Source organism: Oncorhynchus keta, chromosome 34, assembly GCF_023373465.1.
Source record: "Oncorhynchus keta strain PuntledgeMale-10-30-2019 chromosome 34, Oket_V2, whole genome shotgun sequence".
NCBI classification, from domain to species: domain Eukaryota; kingdom Metazoa; phylum Chordata; class Actinopteri; order Salmoniformes; family Salmonidae; genus Oncorhynchus; species Oncorhynchus keta.
In genome coordinates this window covers 30,160,901-30,184,662 of record NC_068454.1, presented here as the reverse complement: position 1 = coordinate 30,184,662, position 23,762 = coordinate 30,160,901, and the positions used below count along the sequence as shown (strand labels likewise).

At 45.3% G+C, this 23,762-nt stretch overlaps 1 protein-coding gene across 1 annotated transcript in view; it reads right to left on the bottom strand.

Moving 5' to 3' along the window:
• The window catches only part of LOC118366910 (solute carrier family 49 member 4-like), a 68,709-nt gene extending 68,115 nt beyond the window's left edge, over window positions 1–594 (bottom strand). Inside the window, exon 1 of the mRNA XM_035749743.2 lies at window positions 78–594. Within this exon, the coding sequence (XP_035605636.1) occupies window positions 78–372 (295 nt within the window). The 5' untranslated portion in view covers window positions 373–594. The remainder of the gene's footprint in view (window positions 1–77) is intronic.
• Window positions 595–23,762: the final 23,168 nt, after the last annotated feature.

Here is a 23,762-nt window from a genome sequence, read left to right as displayed (position 1 = left end):
TTTTAAATGACATAAAGGAAAGTACATTGTGTTCTAGTACAGTATTGTCAACTGTCATTTAGAACAAAACAACTCACCCTTTTTGTCCATTAGCCATATAAATAGCAGCCAAGGCGCGAACCCCACTGGCCCCCAAAGAACAAGCACGGCGATGTCAGATTTGGTGAAATCGTACGCATGCATGGCAGAGTTCTGAATTGGGCCCCAGGTGTTCCATACTACCCCTTGCATGAACGCCAACAAGGAAAACAGAGTCAGAACCAGCCATCTTCTCCCGTAGACTTGGCTGTAAACTGGCTGAATGCTCGTCTCGCTGTCAGGAGGAACAAGAAGAGGTTCCCTTTCACCCTCTGTGCTCGATGCAGCACCCATCGCATTTGATACAATGTTGCGTTCGTTCAGCAGCGATTTAGTCCGCGCGCTATGTCCAATATTCGATTACACAATGGCAACAAATGTACCGGTATCTAACTTCAATATCAGTTGCCCAGAGAAACAACAACAATCGATGTCATTGCTACCTCACTGCGCATGCCTGGACGTTCACGGAAATGGTCACAATTTTGAAAGCGAAACCTGGGATGTACAGTAGGCATTAATTACTATTTGTTGGATTCCGTTGAAAAACGTTTCGTCTGTTGCAAAACGTTTTGCAACGACAAAATTAATGTAGGTCCCGCTCCGTTTAGTTCCTTTAGCAAGTGTTGCTTCTGTTTGGTTCCTAAAGTAAACGGTAAACAATTTCCATTGCAAAACATTTTGCAATAGATGAAACATTTTCCAGCGGAATCCGACTAAATTAAATCAAATTTGATTTGTCACATGCACATGATTAGCATATGTTATTGAGGGTGTAGCGAAATGCCTGTGCTTCTAGCTCCGACAGTGCAGTAATATCTAACAAGTAATATTTAACAAATTACACGACATATACCCAATATACACAAATCTAGGTAGGAATTAAGTAAGACTATATTCATATGAACGAGCGATGTCCGAGCAGAACGGACTAAGATACAGTAGAATAGTATAGAATACAGTATATACATATGAGATGAGTAATGCAAGATATGTAAACATTATTAAGTGAATGAGATACCGTAGAATAGTATAGAAAACAGTATATAAATATGAGATGAGTAATGCCAGATATGTAAACATTATTAAAGTGACTAGTGTTCCATTCCTTAAAGTGGCCAGTGATTTCTAGTCTATGCCTATAGGCAGCAGCCTCTAATGTGCTAGTGATGGCTGTTTAACAGTCTGATGGTCTTGAGATAGAAGCTGATTTTCAGTCTCTCGGCCCCAGCTTTGATGTACCTGTACTGACCTCGCCTTCTGGATGATAGCGGGGTGAACAGGGAGTAACTCGGGTAGTTTATGTCCTTGATTATCTTTTTGGCCTTCCTGTGACATCAGGTGCTGTAGGTGTCCTGGAGGGCGGGTAGTTTGCCCCCGGTAATGCATTGGGCAGACCGCACCACCCTCTGGAGAGCCTTGCCATTGCGGGCGGTGCAGTTGCCGTACCAGGTGGTGGGTACAGCCCGACAGGATGCTTTCAATTGTGTTTCTGTAAAGGTTTGTGAGGGTTTAGGTGACAAGCCAAAAAAATGTAGCATCCTGAAGTTGAAGAGGCTTTGTTGCGCCTTCTTCACCACACTGTCTGTGTGGATTGTTCATTTCAGTTTGTCAGTGATGTGCATACCAAGGAACTTGAAGCTTTCCACCTTCTCCACTGCGGTCCCGTCAATGTAGATAGGGGGTGCACCCTCTGCTGTTTCCTGGAGTCAACGATCATCTACATTGTTTTGTTGACGTTGAGTGAGAGGTTGTTTTCCAGGCACCACACTCCCAGAGCCCTCACCTCCTCCCTGTAGGCTGTCTCATCATTGTTGGTAATCAAGCCTACTACTGTTGTATCATCTGCAAACTTGATGATTGAGTTAGAGGCGTGCTTGGCCATACAGTCATGGGTGAACAGGGAGTACAGGAGGGGGCTGAGCTCACATCCTTGTGGGGCCCCAGTGTCTGAGGATCAGTGGAGTGGAAGTGATGTTTACTACCTTCAGCAACTGAGGGTGGCCCATCACAAAGTCCAGGACTCAGTTGCACAGGGCAGGGTTCATACTCAGGGCGTTGAGCTTAATGATGAGCTTGGGGGTTACTATGGTGTTGAATGCTGAGCTATAGTCAATGAACAGCATTCTTACATAATTATTGCTCTTGTCCAGATGGGATAGGGCAGTGTGCAGAGTGATGACGATTGCATCGTCTGTGGATCTATTGGGGCGGTAAGCAAATTGAAGTGGGCCTATGGTGGCAGGTAAGGTAGAGGTGATATGATCCTTGACTAGTCTCTCAAAGCACTTCATGATGACAGAGGTGAGAGCTACGGGGCAATAGTCATTAAGCTTGGTTGCCTTTGCCTTCTTGGGAACAGGAACAATGGTGGACATCTTGAAGCATGTGGGGACAGCAGAGTAGGATAGGGAGAGATTGAATACACTCGCATTAACATCTGGTAACCATGTGTATGAGACAAATACATTTGATTTGATTTTATATGCCCGTAAGCACACCAGCCAGCTGGTCTGCGCATGCTCGGAGGACGCGGCTAGAGATGCCGTCTGGGCTGGCAGCCTTGCGAGGGTTAACACGTTTAAATGTTTTACTCACGTCGGCCACGGTGAAGGACAGCCCACAGTCCGTGGGTAGCGAGCTGCGTCGTTAGCACTAGGTTATCCTCAAAGCATGCAAAGAATGTGTTTAGCCTCTCCGGAAGCAAGACGTCATTCTCTGCGACGTGGCTGGTTTTCCTTTTGTAGTCCGTGATTGTCTGTAGTCCCTGCCACATACTCTTGTGTCTGAGCCGTTGAATTGCGACTCCACTTTATCTCTATACTGACGTTTAGCTTGTTTGATTGCCTTGCGGAGGGAATAACTACACTGTTTGTATTCTGACATATTACCAGTCACCTTGCCATGGTTAAATGCGGTGGTTCACGCTTTCAGTTTCGCTCGAATGCTACCATCTATCCATGATTTCTGGTTAGGGTAGGTTTTAATAGTCACTGTGTGTACTGCATCTCCTATACACTTCCTTATAAACTCTGTCACCGTATCCATGTATGCATCTAAATCATTTTCGCAAGCTACCTGGAACATATCTCAGTCCACGTGATCAAAACCATCCTGAAGCGCGGATTCCGATTGGTCAGACCAGCGTTTAATAGTTCGAAGCACGGGTACTTCCTGTTTGAGTTTCTGCCTATATCTAAACACGTCGAGATACTGATTGTTTAGAACACGTCGAGATACTGATTGTTTAGGCTGATACCAGTGGTTGGAACCTAAATTATTTTCCAATTGTTTCTTTCTGAAGAGAACAATTATTTTTTTCCCCGTTCTGTTCTACTGTTCTGACAAGCAAAATTAAGTTCTGAACTGGTTCGAACCAAAATAATTATGGTTTATATTGTTACTTTCTTAACCCTCTGAATTTTTATTTTTACATTTAGCTCGAAATTCAATTACTTCACCAATGGATACAGAAGCTTGCTATGGCGCAGGAAAGCTATGCATTGGACATACAGGTGTAGTGTAGGGTGCGACATGTGCCTGAAAGTTTGCTGGTGAGGAGAGCGTGCTGGGCATCTTGCTGTTATGACATGCATTATCTGAATTAGCTAGGCCCACAGAATTATACTCACACGTTCTGACCATTGTTCTTGTGTGTTTTTCTTGTTTTAGTGTTGGTCAGGACGTGAGCTGGGTGGGCATTCTATGTTGTGTGTCTGGTTTGTCTATTTCTATGTTTGGCCTGATATGGTTCTCAATCAGAGGCAGGTGTTAGTCATTGTCTCTGATTGGGAACCATATTTAGGTAGCATGTTTTGTGTTGGGTTTTGTGGGTGATTGTTCCTGTCTCTGTGTAGTTTCACCAGATAGGCTCGGTCACTTTGGTTTTTCTTTTTTACTTGTTTTGGAAGAGAAGAGAACGAGCGCCATTCTCCTTGCGGGGGTGGTGCTAAATACATCAACACGGTCGGTCCCTGGGATTGGGCTGGCCAACACGATTCGGTTTGCTTGGAAGGAAAAGGAGTTGGAGCCTTTAGGACGGGAATCTTTTAGAAGGATAATATTGATGGGGATTCTAAAGCTGGCGGTGAAGGACGTGTTTTGTTTCCAAGGCAACTCGTTGGAGGGAGCATACGACGTGGCCCTATATACTTAGGAAAAACACGATGATATCCTGAGAAGGGCAAGAGTAGTGGGAGGTGAGAGGCCGATGTGCCACTACGAAATAACAAGCCTGGAGAAGAATAACTTTAGGGTTGTAACTGTCAACATTTACAAACCTTACGTTAAGGACGAAGAGGTGAGGGCTTTTCTGGGGAGATACATGGATAACGTCTCCTCAGCAAGGCACCTCAAAGACTCCCTTGGGTTTTGGAATGGGAGGAGAGGCTTCCAGGCCCTCCTCAGAGAGGACCCAAAGGGACATGGTGGCTACCTCCATCCTCCTGCTATGTTCTCCCTAGGGGCTGACAGGGGGATGTTGTTTTATGCACGTCAGCCCCCATTTTGCAGGCGCTGTATGGCCTACGGTCACATATTCGCCTCGTGCAGTACAAGAAAATGCCGATTTTGTGCATCTGAGGATCACGAGGCGAGGGATTGTGACAAGCCTAAGACGTGCCATGGGTGTGGCTCGTCAGCACACCTGTGGCGGGGGTGCCAGGCCCGTCAGAGGTCATATGCGTCTGCGGCTGGGGGAGCAGGGGCGGGGGATGGGGGAAGAAGAGGGGAAGGAAGCACGCCTCATGACCAGAGTACAGGTCCAGAGGGGAAGGCCACAAGGAAGGAGGAGGAGCAAGAAGCGGCGGATGGAAGAGACAAGGAAACGGAAGGCACGGGAGTAGGAGAACCAGGAAAAGCGGCAGAAGAAGGCAACCGAGTGGAGGAGCATGAGAGAGAGAAGAAAGCGAGGGAGGAGTGGTGGAGAAGAAGACGGTGGAAGAGCAAGTGGACTGGGGGGAAAGTGCCCTGGTGGAAGAGATGAGGGGTATGGTGGAGGAGCTGGCGGGGGGGGGTGGTATCTCTCCACTGCCGCCATCACCAAAGAAGAGAATGAAGAGGAGGGTGCGATTGGCCGACAGTGAGAGGGAAGGGATGGCCAAGAGAGTGATGGGGGTGGGAGAAACCTCTGGGTTGCTGCTGGTTTCCCCAGGCCCTCAACTTCTGATGGGTGGGGACACACCTAACAAGACTCAGGACTGGGTACAGGAGGAGGTGGGGAGTTTTTTGTTTGGGGACTCAGCCTCCCCAATTTTTTTCCAAACCAGCTGCAACACTGGGGAGGGGGAGGATTGTGGGGGTATACCCAGGGTGCAGGGCACCCCGGAGCCAAACACTATTCCTGCATCCTGGGATGGTGTGATGGAGGAAGAGGGGGGGATGTTGGGATTACGGGTGGTGTTCTCACCGGTAGATATGGAGCAGGGGAGCATCGGGTGAGTCTCCTGTTTTTTTTTTCTCTGTCTGGGTTTATAATATGAGTGTATTACATGTTTTTATTTTTTCACGGGGTCTAATTTTACTTTTGTTAGTTTAAATGTAAGGGGTTTAAGGGATTTTGTTAAGAGGGGGCGGTTTTTAGTTATTTGGAGGGTGTGGGGTTTGATTTTTGTTTTTTACAGGAGGTTCACCTGAGGGATGGAGGGATGTTAGTAGGTTTAAGAGGGAGTGGGACAAGGGGGAGTCGGTTTGGGGTGTTGGGGGTGCACTCATCGGGGTAGGGATTTTGTGTGGGCACAGGGAGGTAAAAGTGGAGGATTCTTTTGTGGTAATGCAGGGGAGGGTTATAGGGGTGGATGTCACGATAAGGGATTGTAAATTTAGATTAGTGGTGGTGTATGGGCCACAGGTGGTGGCAGACAGGAGGGAGATGGTGGACTGTCTGACGCCCCTGTGTCACAAATAGGAAATTAGTGATAGGGGGGATTTTAATACAGATTTAGGAAGAGGGGGATAGCAGTGCAGGCGCCATTGCCAGGCTAATGGCTTGCCATGGTCTGGTAGATGGTGGTCTGCACACTACTCCGAAAATGGACGGTCCTACATGGCGCAACTCCAGGGGGGTTGAGCGGAGGCTCGACTATATTTTTGTACCCAGGTCTTTGGGTAAGTTGTCTGGGCGGCTGTTGCCTGTTTTCTTTTCGGATCACGACGGGGTGCTCTTGCAGGTGGGGTCGCCAGTCTGCCTCTTTGGTAGGGGGTACTGGAAGCGAGATCGGGATGTGCTGGAGGAGCAGGCTTTTGTTGACGGGTTTTATGGTTTCTTTTGGAGGCTTGAGGGCCTCCGGTCCATGTGCGAGGGGGTGTTAGAGTGGTGGGAATTAGTTAAGGTGAGGATTAGGGCTTTTATAATAGGGTATTGCAAGAGGAAAAAAAGGGAGGAGAGGAGGGAGGTGGATTGTATCCAAAGGTTAATTGAACTCGAATACGAGGCAGGCAACCTCGGCGGGTCGTTTGACTGGGAGAGATCCGCAACCCTAAAGGCGCAGCTCAGGGAGTTGCAGGAGTGGAAGGCTCGAGCTTTCCTGGAGCGTGTGCATAGTGGCTTTCTAGAACATAATGAGACTTGATCTGCTATGTTCTTTAAGTTGGTTAGGGCCAGACAGAGTAGGAAGGTAATGCATGGTGTTAGGGAAGAAAATGGTAGCATTGTTAGAGAACCAGAGGATATGGTCAGGGTGACAACTGATCATTTCCAAGGTTTATTTAAGGAAAGGGAAATAGATGTAGAGCAGGGAAATGTGTTCTTAGAACACTTGTCCAGGTGGTTGCCGGAGGACATTAGAGAAGTGATGGAGGCCCAGATCTCACTAGAAGAGGTTGAGAGCGCTCTTAGGAGGATGGGAAAAGGGAAGGTGCCTGGGATAGATTTACATTACATTTAAGTCATTTAGCAGATGCTCTTATCCAGAGCGACTTACAAATTGGTGCATTCACCTTATGAGATCCAGTGGAACAGTCACTTTACAATAGTGCATCTAAATCTTAAAAGGGGGGGGGGGTGAGAAGGATTACTTATCCTATCCTAGGTATTCCTTAAAGAGGTGGGGTTTCAGGTGTCTCCGGAAGGTGGTGATTGACTCCGCTGTCCTGGCGTAGATGGGCTGCCAGCTGAGTTTTCGAAGGTCCTCGAAGTCTTGAAGGCCATCCTTGAGACGGGGTCCCAGGGGGATCAATGGCTGTTGGTGTGCTGTCACTTTTATATAAGAAGGGGGAAGTAACAGACCTTGGCAACTGGCGGCCGTTGACCATACTGTGTGTAGATTACAAGCTACTTGCAAAGGTTTTAGCAGACCGGTTGCGCACAGCCCTTCCCTACGTCGTTCATGAGGATCCGACGTGCGGGGTAGAGGGCCGCTCTATTAGATGGAACCTACAGTTAATCAGGGGCTCCATCGCTTGGGTTGAAGATAGAGGACTGCCTTTAATGGTAGCAGCGCTAGATCAGGCGAAAGCCTTCGATCGCGTGAATAGATCCTTTTTATTCAGAGTGTTAGGTCGATTAGGATTTGGGGAGAAGTTTATAGGATGGATTTGTACATTATATGTCGGAGCGGGGTGCCGAGTTAGTGTAAATAGTCACTTGGGTGACGTTTTTGACCTCTTGTCTGGGGTCAGGCAGGGGTGCCCACTCTCGGCTCTCCTCTTCGTTCTGTACATGGAGCCTCTGGGGGCTGCCATTAGGACAGACACAGGGGTGGAAGGCTTGCTGATCCCTGGAAGTGGTGGGCTGCGTGTTAAGATGACGCAGTACGCCGACGACACTTCCTTGCTGTTGTGCAAGGACTCGTGCCTGACAAGGTCCCTTGCCATCTTTGGGGATTTCACCCGAGCGTCGGGAGCAGTTCTGAACCATGCAAAGTCTTCCGTCAAGTTTTTCGGAAGATGGCGCGGTAGAACGGATGTGCCTGGGGGGTTATCTCTCTGTGAGGGGGCCCTGAGGATTCTCGGGGTCCATTTTGAGACCTCCGGCTCAGCGACGCTAAACTAGAACATGCGTATCGCAGTGGTACAGAGGAAGCTAGCAATGTGGAAGGCTAGATATTTGTCTTTTATGGGCAAAGTCCTGGTCCTAAAGGTGGATGTGTTGCCGTCTCTTTTGTATTTGGCATACATCTACCCATTGCCGGCTTGTCTGAGGAGGCCTCTAGTGAGGCTTGTGTTTCAGTTTATGTGGAGTGGCAGGTGCGAGTGGGTTGCCAGGGCACGCATGATCTGTCCCATCGGGGAGGGAGGTAGGGGGGTACCACATTTCCCCCTCAAGCTGGACTCAATTTTTGTTTCTTTCTTGTGTGCGGGAGCTTGCTCAGCCAGTGATACACCCGTCCGGTTACCTCCTGCGGGTGTTTTTCTCGTATCAGGCAAGAAGCATAATGGTGTGGTCTAACACGGGTCTTCGGGCGCAACAGCTGCCGTGGCACTTTGGTCATGCGGCCAAGTGGCTGCGTGTGCACCCTGAGGTTGAAGTTGCCCGAGTAGGTTTAGATCACAGGCACCTGTACGAGGAGGTCAGAAAGGCAGGGAGTCCGGCTCCTGTAGTGGGCATCTCGGAAGTGGTCTGGGAGGGAGTGCAGGCGCGGGGTCTGGACAACAGGCTCAAGGACCTGAATTGGTTGAGCCTTTATAAGTGTTTGCCGGTACGTTCCATCTTGTACCGGTATAGTTTGGTGCAATCCCCCACCTGTCCAAGATCCTCTTGTGGCAGGGAGGAGACTGTGCGCCATGTCTTTTGGGACTGTGCCTTTGCCGGAGTAGTATGGGCTAGGGCACGGGTGTTGTTAGGTTTGGTAAAGGGGATTTTGTATTGACGTGGGCCAGGTTAGAGAGGGGTGTAGGGAGAGCGAGAGGGACGGATAGGGACAGGTTTCTGCTCTGGCTTCTCATGAGTCTCTTTAAACGGGGGCTGTGGGAAGCAAGGCAGAACATGGTGAAGACAGGGAGAGATTGGGGGTGGAAGGGATAGTGAGGAGGGTGGAAGGAGATTTGAGGGGAGGATGAAGAGGGAGGAGAGGAAGTGGGGGCAGCATGCTGCTCGGGAGAGGTGGAAGGGGGGTTTAGGGCTGGGTGTCATTTAGATTTGTAAGAGGATAGATTAGGGACGGGGAGATAGGGAAAGGTATTTTGTAGGGTGACGGGGAGGGAAGATGCTCCCCTGAGGTTTTGTTTGGGGTTTATGTTTAGTTTAATTAGTTTAATTAAAATACCATTATTTGAGTATGTATGTAAATTATGAGTTGTAAAGAATGAATGGTATTGAAGATAATAAATAATTTTTTATACAAATTTTAAAAAATAGGACTGTTTCAGTTTTTTCACGTTTCTTGTTTTGTAGATTGTTGCATTTTCATCTTTATTAAAGATGGACAAAACTAACCACGCTGCATTTTGGTCCACCTCTCTTTCACCAGAGGAAAACCGTTACAGAATCACCCACCACAACAGGACCAGGCGGCGTGGTGACAGGCAGCGGCAGCAGGAGCAGCAAAAGGAGGAATGGACATGGGAAGAGGTTTTGGACGGCAAGGGTTGTTACACTTGGGGGGAAATACTGGCTGGAAGAGATCGCCTCCCATGGGAACAGGTGGAGGCACTTAGGAGAGCAGAGGAGCCGGCGATACGAGGGAACACGGTTGGCAAGGAAGCCCGAGAGTCAGCCCCAAAAATGTATTGGGGGGTGGCACACAGGGAGTATGGCGACGCCAGATAGGAGACCTGCGCCAACTTCCTGTGCTTACCGGGGGGCTAGAGAGACCGGGCGGGTGCGTAGCCCGTTGCGGTACATACCAGCTCCTCGTATCGGTCGGGCTAGAGTAAGCATCGAGCCAAGTGTCATGAAGCCGGCTCTACGCATCTGGTCTCCAGTGTGTCTCCTTGGGCCGGCTTACATGGCAGCAGCCTTGCGCACGGTATCCCCGGTTCGCCTGCATAGCCCAGTGCGGGCTATTCCACCTCGCTGCACGGACAGGGCGACCGGGAGCATTCAACCGGGTAAGGTTGGGCAGGCTCGGTGCTCAAGAGCTCCAGTGCGCCTGCACGGTCCGGTCTATCCAGTACCACCTCCACGCACCAGCCCTCCGGTGGCAGCTCCCCGCACCAGGCTTCCTGTGCATGTCCTCGGCCCAGTACCACCAGTGCCAGCACCACGCATCAGGCCTATAGTGCGCTTCGCCAGTCCAGAGGTGCCAGAGCCCCTCATTCCAGAGGCGCCAGAGCTCATCAGTCCAGCGCTGCCAGAGCTTTCCTCTCCAGCGTTGCCGGAGTCTCCCTTCTGCCCAGCGCCGCCGGAGACGCCAGTCTGCCCGGCGCCACCTGAGTCACCAGTCTGCCCGGCGCCGCCAGTCTGCTCGGCGCCTTCAGTCTGCCAGGATCCGCCATTCAGCCAGGATCCGCCAGGATCTGCCAGAGCTGCCAGTCAGCCAGGATCTGCCGGAACCACCAGTCAGCCATGATCTGCCAGAACCGCCAGCCAGCCAGGATCTGCCAGAGCCATCAACCTGCCCGAGCTTCCCCTCAGTCCCGAGCTTCCCCTCAGTCCCGAGCTTCCCCTCAGTCCCGAGCTTCCCCTCAGTCCCGAGCTACCCCTCAGTCCTGAGCTACCTCAGCCCCTAGATGCCCCTGAGTCCGGAGCTGCCCCTCAGTCCAGTGGGGCCCGTTGTTAGGGTTCCTAGGCCAAGGTCAGCGGCGAGAGTCGCCACTCAAGGGATGCTAATAATCTGAATCACGCCTGTAAAGTGCATGCTTCTGAGAGGGTAGCCTACACACACACACTGGCAAAGATGTTCAGCTGACAGGCAGGCAGACACTGGAATAAGTTCCTGAATGACAGTCAGGGCTTTGCATAGGCGGTTTGTGTACAATAACATAACCGGTTCCCATGCTTTTAAAAGAACGGTTCTGTTCCAGAACAGTATAGATTACTTTCGTTCTCAGTTCCGGTTCTGTTCCTCAAAAAATGTCCTTATTTTCTGGTTTTCTGCTCTATTCCCTGAACCAGTTACAACCCCTCATACATATAGGATATGTTTCTTTATTTCTAGCATTGTGGCGATTTCCATCTATCCATGTTGCAGAGATCAGCACAGCAGCGCCGTCGTCAAATGTGTGGCGAGCTGGCATATGCCCCAACACTTTTGATTCGGTTTAACAAAAATTATTGACACAAAAGTGTTGAAAATAGGGACAAAGTACTATTGTTTAGACTGATTTGCCTCATAATTTGTCAACTCGTGCATAATTAATCTGTGCGTTGCTGCTCCTTTTGCAGGCCTTAAAGAGTTGCCAAAGTTGCAAGTTAAAAGTGACCAAATCAGAAATGTGTGTGTTCAGACAGCAGTCATTTGCTGGCATTGCTACGCAAGTGATCATAGTAACGACAGATGTGTTCGCAGTGGTATTTATTTATTTAAATTTGATTTAACCTTTATTTAACTAGGCAAGTCAGTTAAGAACAACTTCTTATTTACAATGACGGCCTACCAAAAGGAAAAAGGCCTCCTGTGTGGACGGAGGCTGGGATAAAAAATAAAATAAATAAAATAAAAATATAGGACAAAACACACATAACAAAGGCTGATTGGTGTATAGGCTGATTGGTGGTGGGGCTCGTACTTCCTATCACTCAGAAGTTACGTAGCTAGCTAAAGTGACAACAGTGCCTGCCATGGATGTTTCCCAGTTGCTTTGAACGTTCAAAATCATAGTAAAGGAACACTTTCAAAACATGTCCTTTTTGGCTACCACATGTTCTTGTTAAATTGTCAACAAAGTAGCTAGCAAGCAATAAGATATGCCAAATAACAGTCTAAAACCACTTGAGAGCAAATAAATCAGATTTGATCATTCAGACACACATTGCATGGCCAGGAATAAGATTTGTATGTGGCTTGAAATATTTGATTCCATGTAATTTTGGCTGTTCAGACTACAGGACAAATAACAGATTCAAGTTGGATATGCAAAAAATAAAGAATTTGATTTGAGTCACTTCAAACTGCCAAAGTTCTTCATCAAATGCCAAACCAGATTCCCATTAGTTTGCATCTCAATAAGGTCGGTCGTTATGCACAATCTTGTTGATGGTTGGAATTCCGCACTATAATGCCAGTCAGAAACACGTTAAAGTCTTGTGTGGAAACAACGTTTTATTTATAATTGGAAACAATCGAAAAGTATCTGAGCTAAAAAGTATAAACATTTTTGTCTATGTGAAATAAAACAAACAACATTTACCAAATAGAGTAAACTCTGAACTAGGCTATATAATACATGTTTTTTATTTTACTAAGCAAGTCGGTTAAGAACAAATTCTTATTTACAATGACAGCCTACCCGGTCAAACCCTAACCTGGACGATTCTGGGCCAACTGTGCGCTGCCCCATGTGACTCCCAATCACAGCTGGTTGTGATACAGCCCAGAATTGAACCAGGGTCTGTAGTGACACCTCTAGCACTGAGATGCAGTGCCTTAGACCGCTGCACCCCTCGGGAGCCCATACATAGGCCTATACCGATCACCCATCCCCATCCGACTCTCCTTCCCAGTCCTTGTAGGTATCTAGCAGAGTAGAATGGACCCCTCTTTGTGTACCAGTACTGAGTCAATGTGGGGGGTACAGGTTAGTCAAGGTCATTTGTAAGGTGACTATGCATAGATAATAAACAGCGAGTAGCAGCAGTGTAAAAAAAAGAGGGGGAGGGTCAATGTTAATAGTCTAAGTGATGATCTTTGTGGGCACTATGGTGTTGAACGATGAGCTGTAGTCAATGAACAGCATTCTCACATAGGTGTTCCTTTTGTCCAGGTGGGAAAGGGCACTGTGGAATGCAATTGAGATTACCTCATCTGTGGATCTTTTGGGGCAGTATGCGAATTGGAGTTGGTCTAGGGTTTCCGGCATTATGGTGTTGATGTGAGTCATGTCCAACACCGGCATTATGGTGTTGATGTGAGTCATGTCCAACACCGGCATTATGGTGTTGATGTGAGTCATGTCCAGCCTAAAGCACTTCATGGCTACTGATATGAGTGCTACGGGGCGGTAATAATTTAGGCAGGTTACCAATCATCAGAGACGGTGTAGTAGGATTCAATCTTAGTCCTGTATTGACGCTTTGCCGGTTTGATAGTTTGTCTGAGGGCATTGTGGGATTTCTCATAAGCGTCTGGATTAGTGTCCCGCTCCTTGAAAGCGGCAGCTCTAGCCTTTAGCTCAGTGCGGATGTTGCCTATAATTCATGGCTTCTGGTTGGGAAATGTGCATACGGTCACTGTGGGGACAACGTCGTCAAAGCACTATTGATGAAGCCGGTGACTGAATTGGTATACTCCTCAATGCCATTGGACGAATAGTATAGTATCCATTATGTACAAAATGAGTTACAAAACAAACAAAATAGGGCGGTTGGTTAGGAGCCCGTAAAGCGGCAGCCATCCACATCCGGCGCCATTCATTTTTAGGGGGCGGTACATCCTGTATAAACACAAACTCACTTCCTTGACAACTTCCTTCACAATAGCTCTGCTCTGCTAAGCGCAAGAAGTATGTAAGCCCTGACGTCTGCGGAGGCTGGTGTCAGATTGACCATGCAGAACCTTTTCTACACACAACACACACACACTACACACACACATACTTTAACACTCATCATTTTCTGCTACTCTGTTCTTTATTTCTCTCTTATTATTATCTGTCCTGATGCCTAGTCACTATACCCTACCTTCATGTTCATAGCTACATCAAATACCTTGTACCTCTGCACACTGATCTGGTACCGGTACATGCATGTATTTTTGCCATGAACCCGACGTCAGTTCAGTTATTAGAATTTAATTTAATAAAACATTTTCTGTAAGCTCGATATGCAGTTTCTGTAGAGACAAATCAGATCAAGCCTGAACTGTGTGATGTAGTAGGGAGTTGTTTCCAACAGACTCTACATAGTTTAGCACAGAAAACTTTGTAATTAACTACAGTAACCATAATCCATGCCTGCTGTCAGAGGATTTCGTATTATTCTGAATGTAAATCCAAGACACTCCTTTTAGTAAGATATGTTACATTTCGTATGGTATGTATTATTGGATGTCATCACCCATTTTGTATATGATATGTTACGAATTACAATTTGTATTATGTTACAAATTTGCACAATTGCTCTGCTAAGTGCAATAAGTATGACATTCTAACTAGAGTGTGCAAAGCTGTCATCAAGGCAATGGGTGGCTACTTTGAAGAATCTAAAATCTAAAATATATTTTGATTTGTTTAACACTTCTTTGGTTACTACCTTATTCCATATGCGTTATTTCATAGTTTTGATGTGTTCACTATTATTCTATTATTTCTACATGTAGAAAATAATAAAAATAAAGAAAAACCTTTGAATTTGTATGTGTCCAAACTTTTAACTGGCACTGTATACTGAACCTACTGTCGACAAATCATGTCAATGTGGACCTATACGAAGCTCTCCGCATTGGTACAAAGTGTGGGTTGGTGCACAGCGATTCGGTACAGAGCTGACCTCTGTAGAGGCCATTAGGGTAGACTAGTTGAACATGCATACATGTACATAGGCACATAGATTATATTTAAGAACAATATCTAGCTTAATAGAAGGAAATATGGCATTACCCTCAACCTTTGCACAGTGACCAGACCATACAAATGTACCTACAGTAGGTAGGTAGGCAGACAGCATTTGGGTACAGCCAAGTCTAACAGGCGTGCTTAGGCAAATATTTTTCTAGTAAAACCAGCTAATCAGTTTTAGAGATTTACAACAGTTAAATCGTAGTATTATTGTTTCTTCTCATTGTTTCTTCTCATCAGCTTGATCGACAATAATTGCTATTGACATCTGTTTGGAATCCTATCTTGCCTATAATTTACTGATTTTTAAAAGCCTCCACGGTCATGATCATAACCAATGTCAGCCCTTGTCAATGATGTTACATAGCTAGCTGGTAAAACTATAACGAACAAAAATATATGCAAAATGCAACAATTTCAAACATTTTACTGAGTTACAGTTCATATAAGGAAGTCAGTCAATTTAAATACATTCATTAGGCCCTAATCTATGGATTTCGCATGACTAGAAATACAGATAATGTAGGACGTTGGTCACATATACCTTAAAAAAAAGGTAGGGGCGTGGATCAGAAAACCAGTCAGTATCTGGTGTGATCACCGTTTGCCTCATGCAGCGTAACACATCTCCTTTGCATAGAGTTGATCAGGCTGTTTATTGTGGCCTGTGGAATGTTGTCCCAGTCCTCTTTAATGGCTGTGCGAAGTTTCCGGATATTATCAGGAACTGGAACATGCCGTCGAACCAGAGCATCCCAGACATGCTCAATGGGTGGCATTTCTGGTGAGTTTGCAGGCCATGGAAGAACTGGGATATTTTCAGTTTTCAGAAAATGTGTACACATCCTTGCAACATGGGGCCATGCATTATCATGCTGAAACATGAGGTGATGGCGGCGGATAAATGGTACGACAATGGGCCTCAGAATCTCATCACGGTATTGCAATGCATTCACATTACCATTGATAAAATGCAATTGTTTTCATTTTCCGTATCTTATGCTTGCCCATACAACAACCCCACCGTCACCAAGGGCCACTCTGTTCACAACGTTGAGATCAGCAACGGGAGCTCCCAAGTGATGCAGCGGTCTAAGGCACTGCTTCTCAGTGCTAGAGGCATTAGTACAGACCTTAGTTAGATTCCGGGCTGTTAACCAACCGGCCGTGATTGGGAGTCCCATAGGGCCGGTTGGCCCAGTGTCATTCGGGTCAGAGTTTGCCCTGGGTAGACCACCATTGTAAAAAATGATTTGTTTTTAGCTGACTTGTCTAGTTAAATAAAAAATAAATAAAAGAAAAAACGCTCGCACACATGACACAATGTCTGCTATCTACCCGGTACAGTTGAAACTGGGATTCATCCGTGAAGAGCATCATTCTCCTGCGTGCCAGTGGCCATCGAAGGTGACGACACCGAACTGCAGTCAGGTCAAACCCTGGTGAGGATGACCAGCATGCAGATGAGCTTCCCTGAGACAGTTTATGCAGAAATCCTTCGGTTGTGAAAACCCACAGTTTCGTCAGCTGTCCTGGTGGCTGGTTTCAGTTGATCCCGCAGGTGAACAAGCCAAATGTGGAGGTCCTGGGCTGGCGTGGATGCACACGGTCTGCGGTTGTGAGGCGGGTTGGACGTACTGCCAAATTCTCTAAAACGATGTTGGAACTTTCCTAATCCAACTTTAGGTATTTTTAAACGTAAATAATCAATCAAATTTAAGACGGAAAAAACTGCATTCAATACCGGAGGAAAACAAAGTGGAGCGAGCTTTTAGGTCACGCGCCCCAACCACAACAGTACACATCACTCGACCCTCGTTCTGAACAGGGCTACTTCTTCATTTCTCAAAGGAAAAACCTCAACCAATTTCTAGAGACTGTGGAAGCGATAGGAACTGCAAGAAACTGCCTTAGAATTATAGATTCCTAATGAAAACCTGTTGAAAAGAGAGTGACCTCAAAAAATAAATACTGGATGGTTTGTCCTCGGTGTTTCGCCTGCCAAATAAGTTATGTTATACTCACAGACATCATTCAAACCATTTTAGAAACTTCAGAGTGTTTTCTATCCAAATCTACTAATACTATGCATATCCTAGCTTCTGGGCCTGAGTATCAGGCAGTTTACTTTGGGCACACTTTTCATCCGGACTGAAAATAGTGCCCCCTAGTCTTAAGAGATTTTAAGTGTTTTATTCAGTGTTGTTACAGCAATCAGTCCACATAATGCATAGAGCAGTTAATGTTGAAAAAAAAACGTGATCTTTTTTTATAATCGCACAGCACTAATATAGCTCCATTGTTCTATTTGATTTCATTACTTGTGTTACTATTTAATTAGAATTATTATTATTAAACTGCATCGTTGGGAAGGGCTCGTAAGTAAACATTTCACGGTAAAGTCTTCACTAGTTGTATTCGGCACAAAATGTATTTGATTAATATTGGCTGTGTGTGTCAGACTGTGGACCACCTGTCACGATGTCTAGGAGGGAAGGCTGTCAGACTCAGAATGGGAGAAGGCATGAGAAGAAGAGTAAGAGAACGGTCCAGTGCAGAAACAACTCTAAGCCCTAGGCTTTTCATGTATCCACTGTACCTTAGGCACTTCTTATACTGAAAAAATATATAAATGCAACAATTTAAATGATTTTACTGAGTTACACTTCATATAAGGAAATCAGTCAATTTAAATCAATTCATTAGGCCCTAATCTATGGATTTCACATGACTGGGCAATGGTGAAGCCATGGGTGGGCATGGGTGGGCCAATCATGAGTTTATCCACACAAAAGGGCTTTATTACAGGTGCGGAGCCCCACCCGGCCTTCACGACTGGACTACCGATGTTATCTGCTCGAGGGAGTTATCCAACTGGCCCCTCTGTCGCGGCGTTACCTGAACGCCCATCTGTGGCCCGCTAATCGTCAGCTGTCTTATCGGCTGCTATCGGACAATTTTTCCTGAGTCACTATAACTATATCTATTTTGCCAATTGGATTGATCCCCTCTACCACACGGAACCCCACTAATCTACCAACGGAAACGCAAGATGTGGCTAAAAACAGACCTCCATCCTATGCTAGCTTGCTACCGATGGCCCGGCTAGCTGTCTGAATCACCGTGACCCCAACCAACCTCACTATTCACTGGGTCCTTATGATCACTCGACTAAGCATGCCTCTCCTTAATGTCAATATGCACTGTCCATTGCTGTTCTGGTTAGTGTTTATTGGCTTATTTCACTGTAGAGCCTCTAGCCCTGCTCATTATACTTTATCCAACCTTTCAGTTCCACCACCCACACATGCGATGACATCACCTGGTTTCAATTATGTTTCTAGAGACAATATCTCTCTCATCATCACTCAATACCTAGGTTTACCTCCACTGTATTAAAATCCTACCATTCCTTTGTCTGTACATTATACCTTGAAGCTCCTGGGTCTATTTTTATCGCCCCCAGTTCCGGACGTTCTAGACGACCAATTCTCATAGCTTTTAGCCGTACCCTTATCCTACTCACCCTCTGTTCCTCTGGTGATGTAGAGGTGAATCCAGGCCCTGCAGTGCCTAGCTCCACTCCTATTCCCCAGGCGCTCTCTTTTGATTACTTCTGTAACCGTAATAGCCTTGGTTTCATGCATGTTAACATTAGAAGCCTCCTCCCTAAATGTGTTTTATTCACTGCTTTAGCACACTCTGCCAACCCGGGTGTTCTAGCCGTGTCTGAATCCTGGCTTAGGAAGACCACCAAAAATTCTGAAATCTTCATCCCTAACTACAACATTTTCAGACAAGATAGAACGGCCAAAGGGGGCGGTGTTGCAATCTACTGCAAAGATAGCCTGCAGAGTTCTGTCCTACTATCCAGGTCTGTACACAAACAATTTGAACTTCTACTTTTAAAATCCACCTCTCTAAAAACAAGCCTCTCACCGTTGCCACCTGCTATAGACCACCCTCTGCTCCCAGCTGTGCTCTGGACACAATATGTGAACTGATTGCCCTCCATCTATCTTCAGAGCTCGTGCCGCTAGGCGACCGAAGCAGGAACATGCTTAACACACCAGCCATCCTACAATCTAAGCTTGATGCCCTCAATCTCACACAAATTATCAATGAACCTACCAGGTACCACCCCAAAGCCATAAACACGGGCACCCTCATAGATATCATCCTAACCAACTTGCCCTCTATATACACCTCTGCTGTTTTCAACCAAGATCTCAGCGATCACTGCCACATTGCCTGCATCCGTAATGGGTCAGCGGTCAAACGACCTCCACTCATCACTGTCAAACGCTCCCTGAAACACTTCAGTGAGCAGGCCTTTCTAATCGACCTGGCCGGGGTATCCTGGAAGGATAACCAAAGTGTAAGAAGTGGACCAAAGCGCAGCTTTGTAAGTGTTCATGATGTAATAATAGAACTGAACACTGAATAACAAAACCAACAAAGAGAACGAACGAAACCGAAACAGTTCTGTCTGGTGCAGACACAAAAACAGAAAACAACTTCCCACAAAACACAAGTGGTAAAAGGCTACCTTTTCAGACACAATGATAGACAGCTGCCTCTGATTGAGAACCACACCCGGCCAAACACACAGAAGTAGAAAACATAGAACACAAAACATAGAATGCCCACCCCAACTCACGCCCTGACCAAACCAAAATAGAGACATAAAAATGATCTCTAAGGTCAGGGCGTGACATCCACTGCAAATCTACCATTCCAGTGTTTTACTTGCTATATTGTATTTACTTCGCCACCATGGCCTTTTTTTGCCTTTACCTCCCTTATCTCACCTCATTTGCTCACATTGTATATTGCCTTATTTTTCTGCTGTATTATTGACTGTATGTTTATTTTACTCCATGTGTAACTCTGTGTTATTGTTTTTGTCGAACTTCTTTGCTTTATCTTGGCCAGGTCACAATTGTAAATGAGAACTTGTTCTCAACTTGCCTACCTGGTTAAATAAAGGTGAAATAAAATAAATAAATAAAAATCTTTCCCCACCCACTTTCCATTGTGTAACAAGCCATTATATCGGGTTAGTCCACTAGGGACTTTTCATTGCATTATGTTTGTGATCAATATAACCTATACCGTGTGTGTGTGTTTTTGTAATTCTGTGTGATTGTTTAGTTAGTTAGTAAATAAATAATTAAGCAAATTTGTGTATCGCTGATTCATCACTTAGGCTAGGGTTTGTGCAGATATCCAAGGATTATTTTTTTATTTGACTAGGCAAGTCAGTTAAGAACAAATTCTTATTTTCAATGACGGCCTAGGAACAGTGGGTTAACTGCCTGTTCAGGGGCAGAACGACAGATTTGAACCTTGTCAGCTCGGGGGTTTGAATTTGCAACCTTCCGGTTACTAGTCCAACGCTCTAACCACTAGGCTACCCTGCCGCCCCATAATCCAAGGATTATGCGATGTTCAGAATGAGACTGATATGAAAAAAATTATGATTGATGACTGGTATGATATTGATGTGTTCTTGAGTTAATTCGGGAAACGGTAACTCATTAAAAAAACTTTTCTTGTGGTCCTCCAAATTTCTAGTGAATTAATTGTTACATGATTAATTTAATCAAGTAATAATTAAACGTAGGAGGTAATTATTCGATGAATAGCAGTCATCACATTAATGATAGTCACGTCACGACACCAGTTATTTCAGAGGCTGTATGTATTAAGTGTCTCACATTAGGAGTGCTGATTTAGGATCAGTTTTGCCAAGTTAGACAAGTGCCTGTAGGAGCTATGGGTTGTGTCTGGACTGGGCCAACTTTGCATTACCTCACCCAGCCTGCTGCACTAAAACTTCAGGCATTGTCATGAAGATATTTTACGTCACCATTCTTCATAATTTATGTGCAGTCAGCCATTGAGCTCTGTGCATCTTGCATGGCTATGTTGCCTCTTTGGCTCCAAAGACCTTGTTGTTTACTGTTATAATTACTGAACAATTTGTAGGCCTATGTTTAGTTTAGTTGTGATAAATGGTGCTTTCCCAATGTTCTCAAGCCATTGTCTTTATAATCACTTGGCACTTTATCATCACTTTTTGGCTGCAGAATGACCAACCTCAAGTTTCCTCCAGTTGCTCTGGTCTCTGGCAGTTTTTGCAGTTTGATGTGGTCTAAAATAAAGCTCCAGTAAATTGTTTGTACATTTGGTAGTGTAAATATTGGCTTTGGTCTGCCAGCCTTCAGAATGTCAAAAATATTTTTAAAGGTACATATTTTGTGACAGCAGACCGAAGGTATAATTTAACATGGTTAATTAAATGTCATCACCCACCCTTGATCCGACTGACACATTGTTCAAGCAGAATAAATCAAATGGAGACGCCAGTAGCAGTGTTTCCCATTAGTGCCGGCTGTCGGCTAATCAGCCGGTTACGGACTCATTTTCAGCCGGCTACATTTTCCACTTCATATTTACTGGGCTACTTTTCATTTTCATTTAAAAGATTCAATTTGCAAGTCCGTCGAGACCTCTCCCACTAGAATGAACAATATGCATCTTCTAACAATCTATTGATAGGTTAGGCACCTGTCAGTCACAAAGTGAGCGATGACAGGGAAATGTGCCAGAGAGGAAGAGGCGAAGTGAGAGGTTTCACCCCCGCCAAAATCTGTCCAAAATAAGCCCAAAGCATTTCTATGGTCTTATTTTGGACCTAAGCTTGTCGCCTGCCTTACCACCTTTGGGACAACGATTCACATTGTTAGGTAGAAGACATGAGCATCTCGTCATTATATACAATGCATCCGTCCCCTTCACTTTGTCCACATTTTGTTATGTTACAGCCTTATTCTAAAATGGATTATATAAAAAATAAATCCTCATCAATCTACACACAATAACCCATAACAAAGAAGCGAAAACAGGTTTTTAGAGGTTTTTGCAAATGTACTAAAAATAAAAAACGTAAATACCTTATCAGACCCTTTGCTATGAGACTCGAAATTGAGCTCGGGTGCATCCTGTTTCCATTGATCAACCTTGAGATGTCCACTGTGGTAAATTCAATTGATTGGACATAATTTGGAAAAGTCCCACAGTTGACAGTGCATGTCAGAGCAAAAACCAAGCCATGAGGTCAAAGGAATTGTCCGTAGAGCTTCGAGACAAGATTGTGTCGAGGCACCGATCTGGGGAAGGGTACATTTATGCAGCATTGAAGGTCCCCAAGAACACAGTGGCCTCCAACATTCTTAAATGGAAGAAGCTTGGAATGACCAAGACTCTTCCTAGAGCTAGCCGCCCGGCCAAACTGAGCAATCGGGGTAGAAGGTTCTTGGTTAGAGTGGTTACTCTGACAAAGCTCTAGAGTTCCTCTGTGGAGATGGGAGAACCTTCCAGAAGGACAACCATCTCTGTAGCACTCCACCCATCAGGCCTGTATGGTAGAGTGACCAGACGGAAGCCACTCCTCAGTAAAAGGCACATGACAGCCCGCTTGGAGTTTCCCAAAAGGCACCTAAAGGATTCTCAGACCATGAGCAACAACATTCTCTGGATTGAACACTTTGGCCTGAATGCCAAGAATCACGTCTGGAGGAAACCAGGCAAATCAAATCAAATCAAATCAAATTTATTTATATAGCCCTTCGTACATCAGCTGATATCTCAAAGTGCTGTACAGAAACCCAGCCTAAAACCCCAAACAGCAAACAATGCAGGTGTAAAGGCACCACTCATCACCTGGCCAATACCATCCCTATGGTGAAGCATGGTGGTGGCAGCATCATGCTGTGTGGATGTTTTTCAGCAGCATGGACTGGGAGACTAGTCAGGAATGAGGGAAAGATGAATGGAGCAAATTGCACATAGATCCGCGCTCAGGACCTCAGACTTGGGCGAAGGTTCACCTTCCAACAAGACAATGACCCTAAGCACACAGCCAAGAAAACACAGGAGTGGCTTCGGGACAAGTCTCTGAATGTCCTTGAATGGCCCAACCAGAGCCCGGACTTGAACCCAATCTAACATCTCTGGAGAGACCTCAAAATAGCTGTGCAGCAACGCTCCTCATCCAACCTGACAGAGCTTGAGAGGATCTGCAGAGAAGAATGGGAGAAATACAGGTGTGCCAAGCTTGTTGCGTCATACTCAAGACTCTGTTGTAATCGCAGTCAAAGCTGCTTCATCAAAGTACTGAGTAAAGGGTCTGAATAATTATGTAAATGTGATATTTCAGTTATATTTTTAAAATACATTTTCAAAAATTCATAAAAAACAGTTTTTGCTTTGTCATTATGGGGTATTGTGTGTAGATTGATGAGGGGGAAAAATGTTGAATCCATTTTAGAATAAGGTTGTAACGTAACAAAATGAGTAGAAAGTGAAGGGGTCTGAATACTTTCCGAATGCACCGTACAGATCTCTGGTACAGTCAAATGTCTTTACAGGGAGAGAGCGCGATGCTTGGGAATTTGAATGTCCCATGTTGATTAATGTAAATTGTAACAATGAGTCGAAATCCAGGATTTAGCCGAATTATTGTTTTCTGACACATTCATTTATTTTCTTTTGCGTGTTTCACATAGCCAGCACGCATAGTAGGCTATTTAGGCCACTGTGTGTTGGTTGACAACTAAACAGCAAGTGTCGACAAGTTCATAAAAGGTGGCAAACTGACTGAATAAAGTTGATCTCCTCTTCCCTTTGTTATTCATAAATCGCATCAGGACACGTAAACCAAAGGATTTCCCAGGATGTTGGGTCTTGCCAGACAGTAGCTATGTTTCTGTTAACTTGTCCAGGGATTAGAAAGTTTTCATAGAAAATAGGTGTGACAATTGCCTACTTGGGTGCGTTTCCATTTAACTATTTTGTGTCGATAAAAACAGTAATGACGTCACATAAAGACAAAGTTTTCGCAAAAAACGCAACTTTTTCCATGACCCATTTAGTCAAATTGTGCATTAATAAATTAGAGACAGCCTGTATACCCTGCACCAGTAATGTAAAGTACTTAAGTAAAAATACTTGAAAGTACTACTTAAGTAGTTTTTTGGGGTATCTGTACTTTACTATATATATTTTTGACGACTTTATATTTTTAC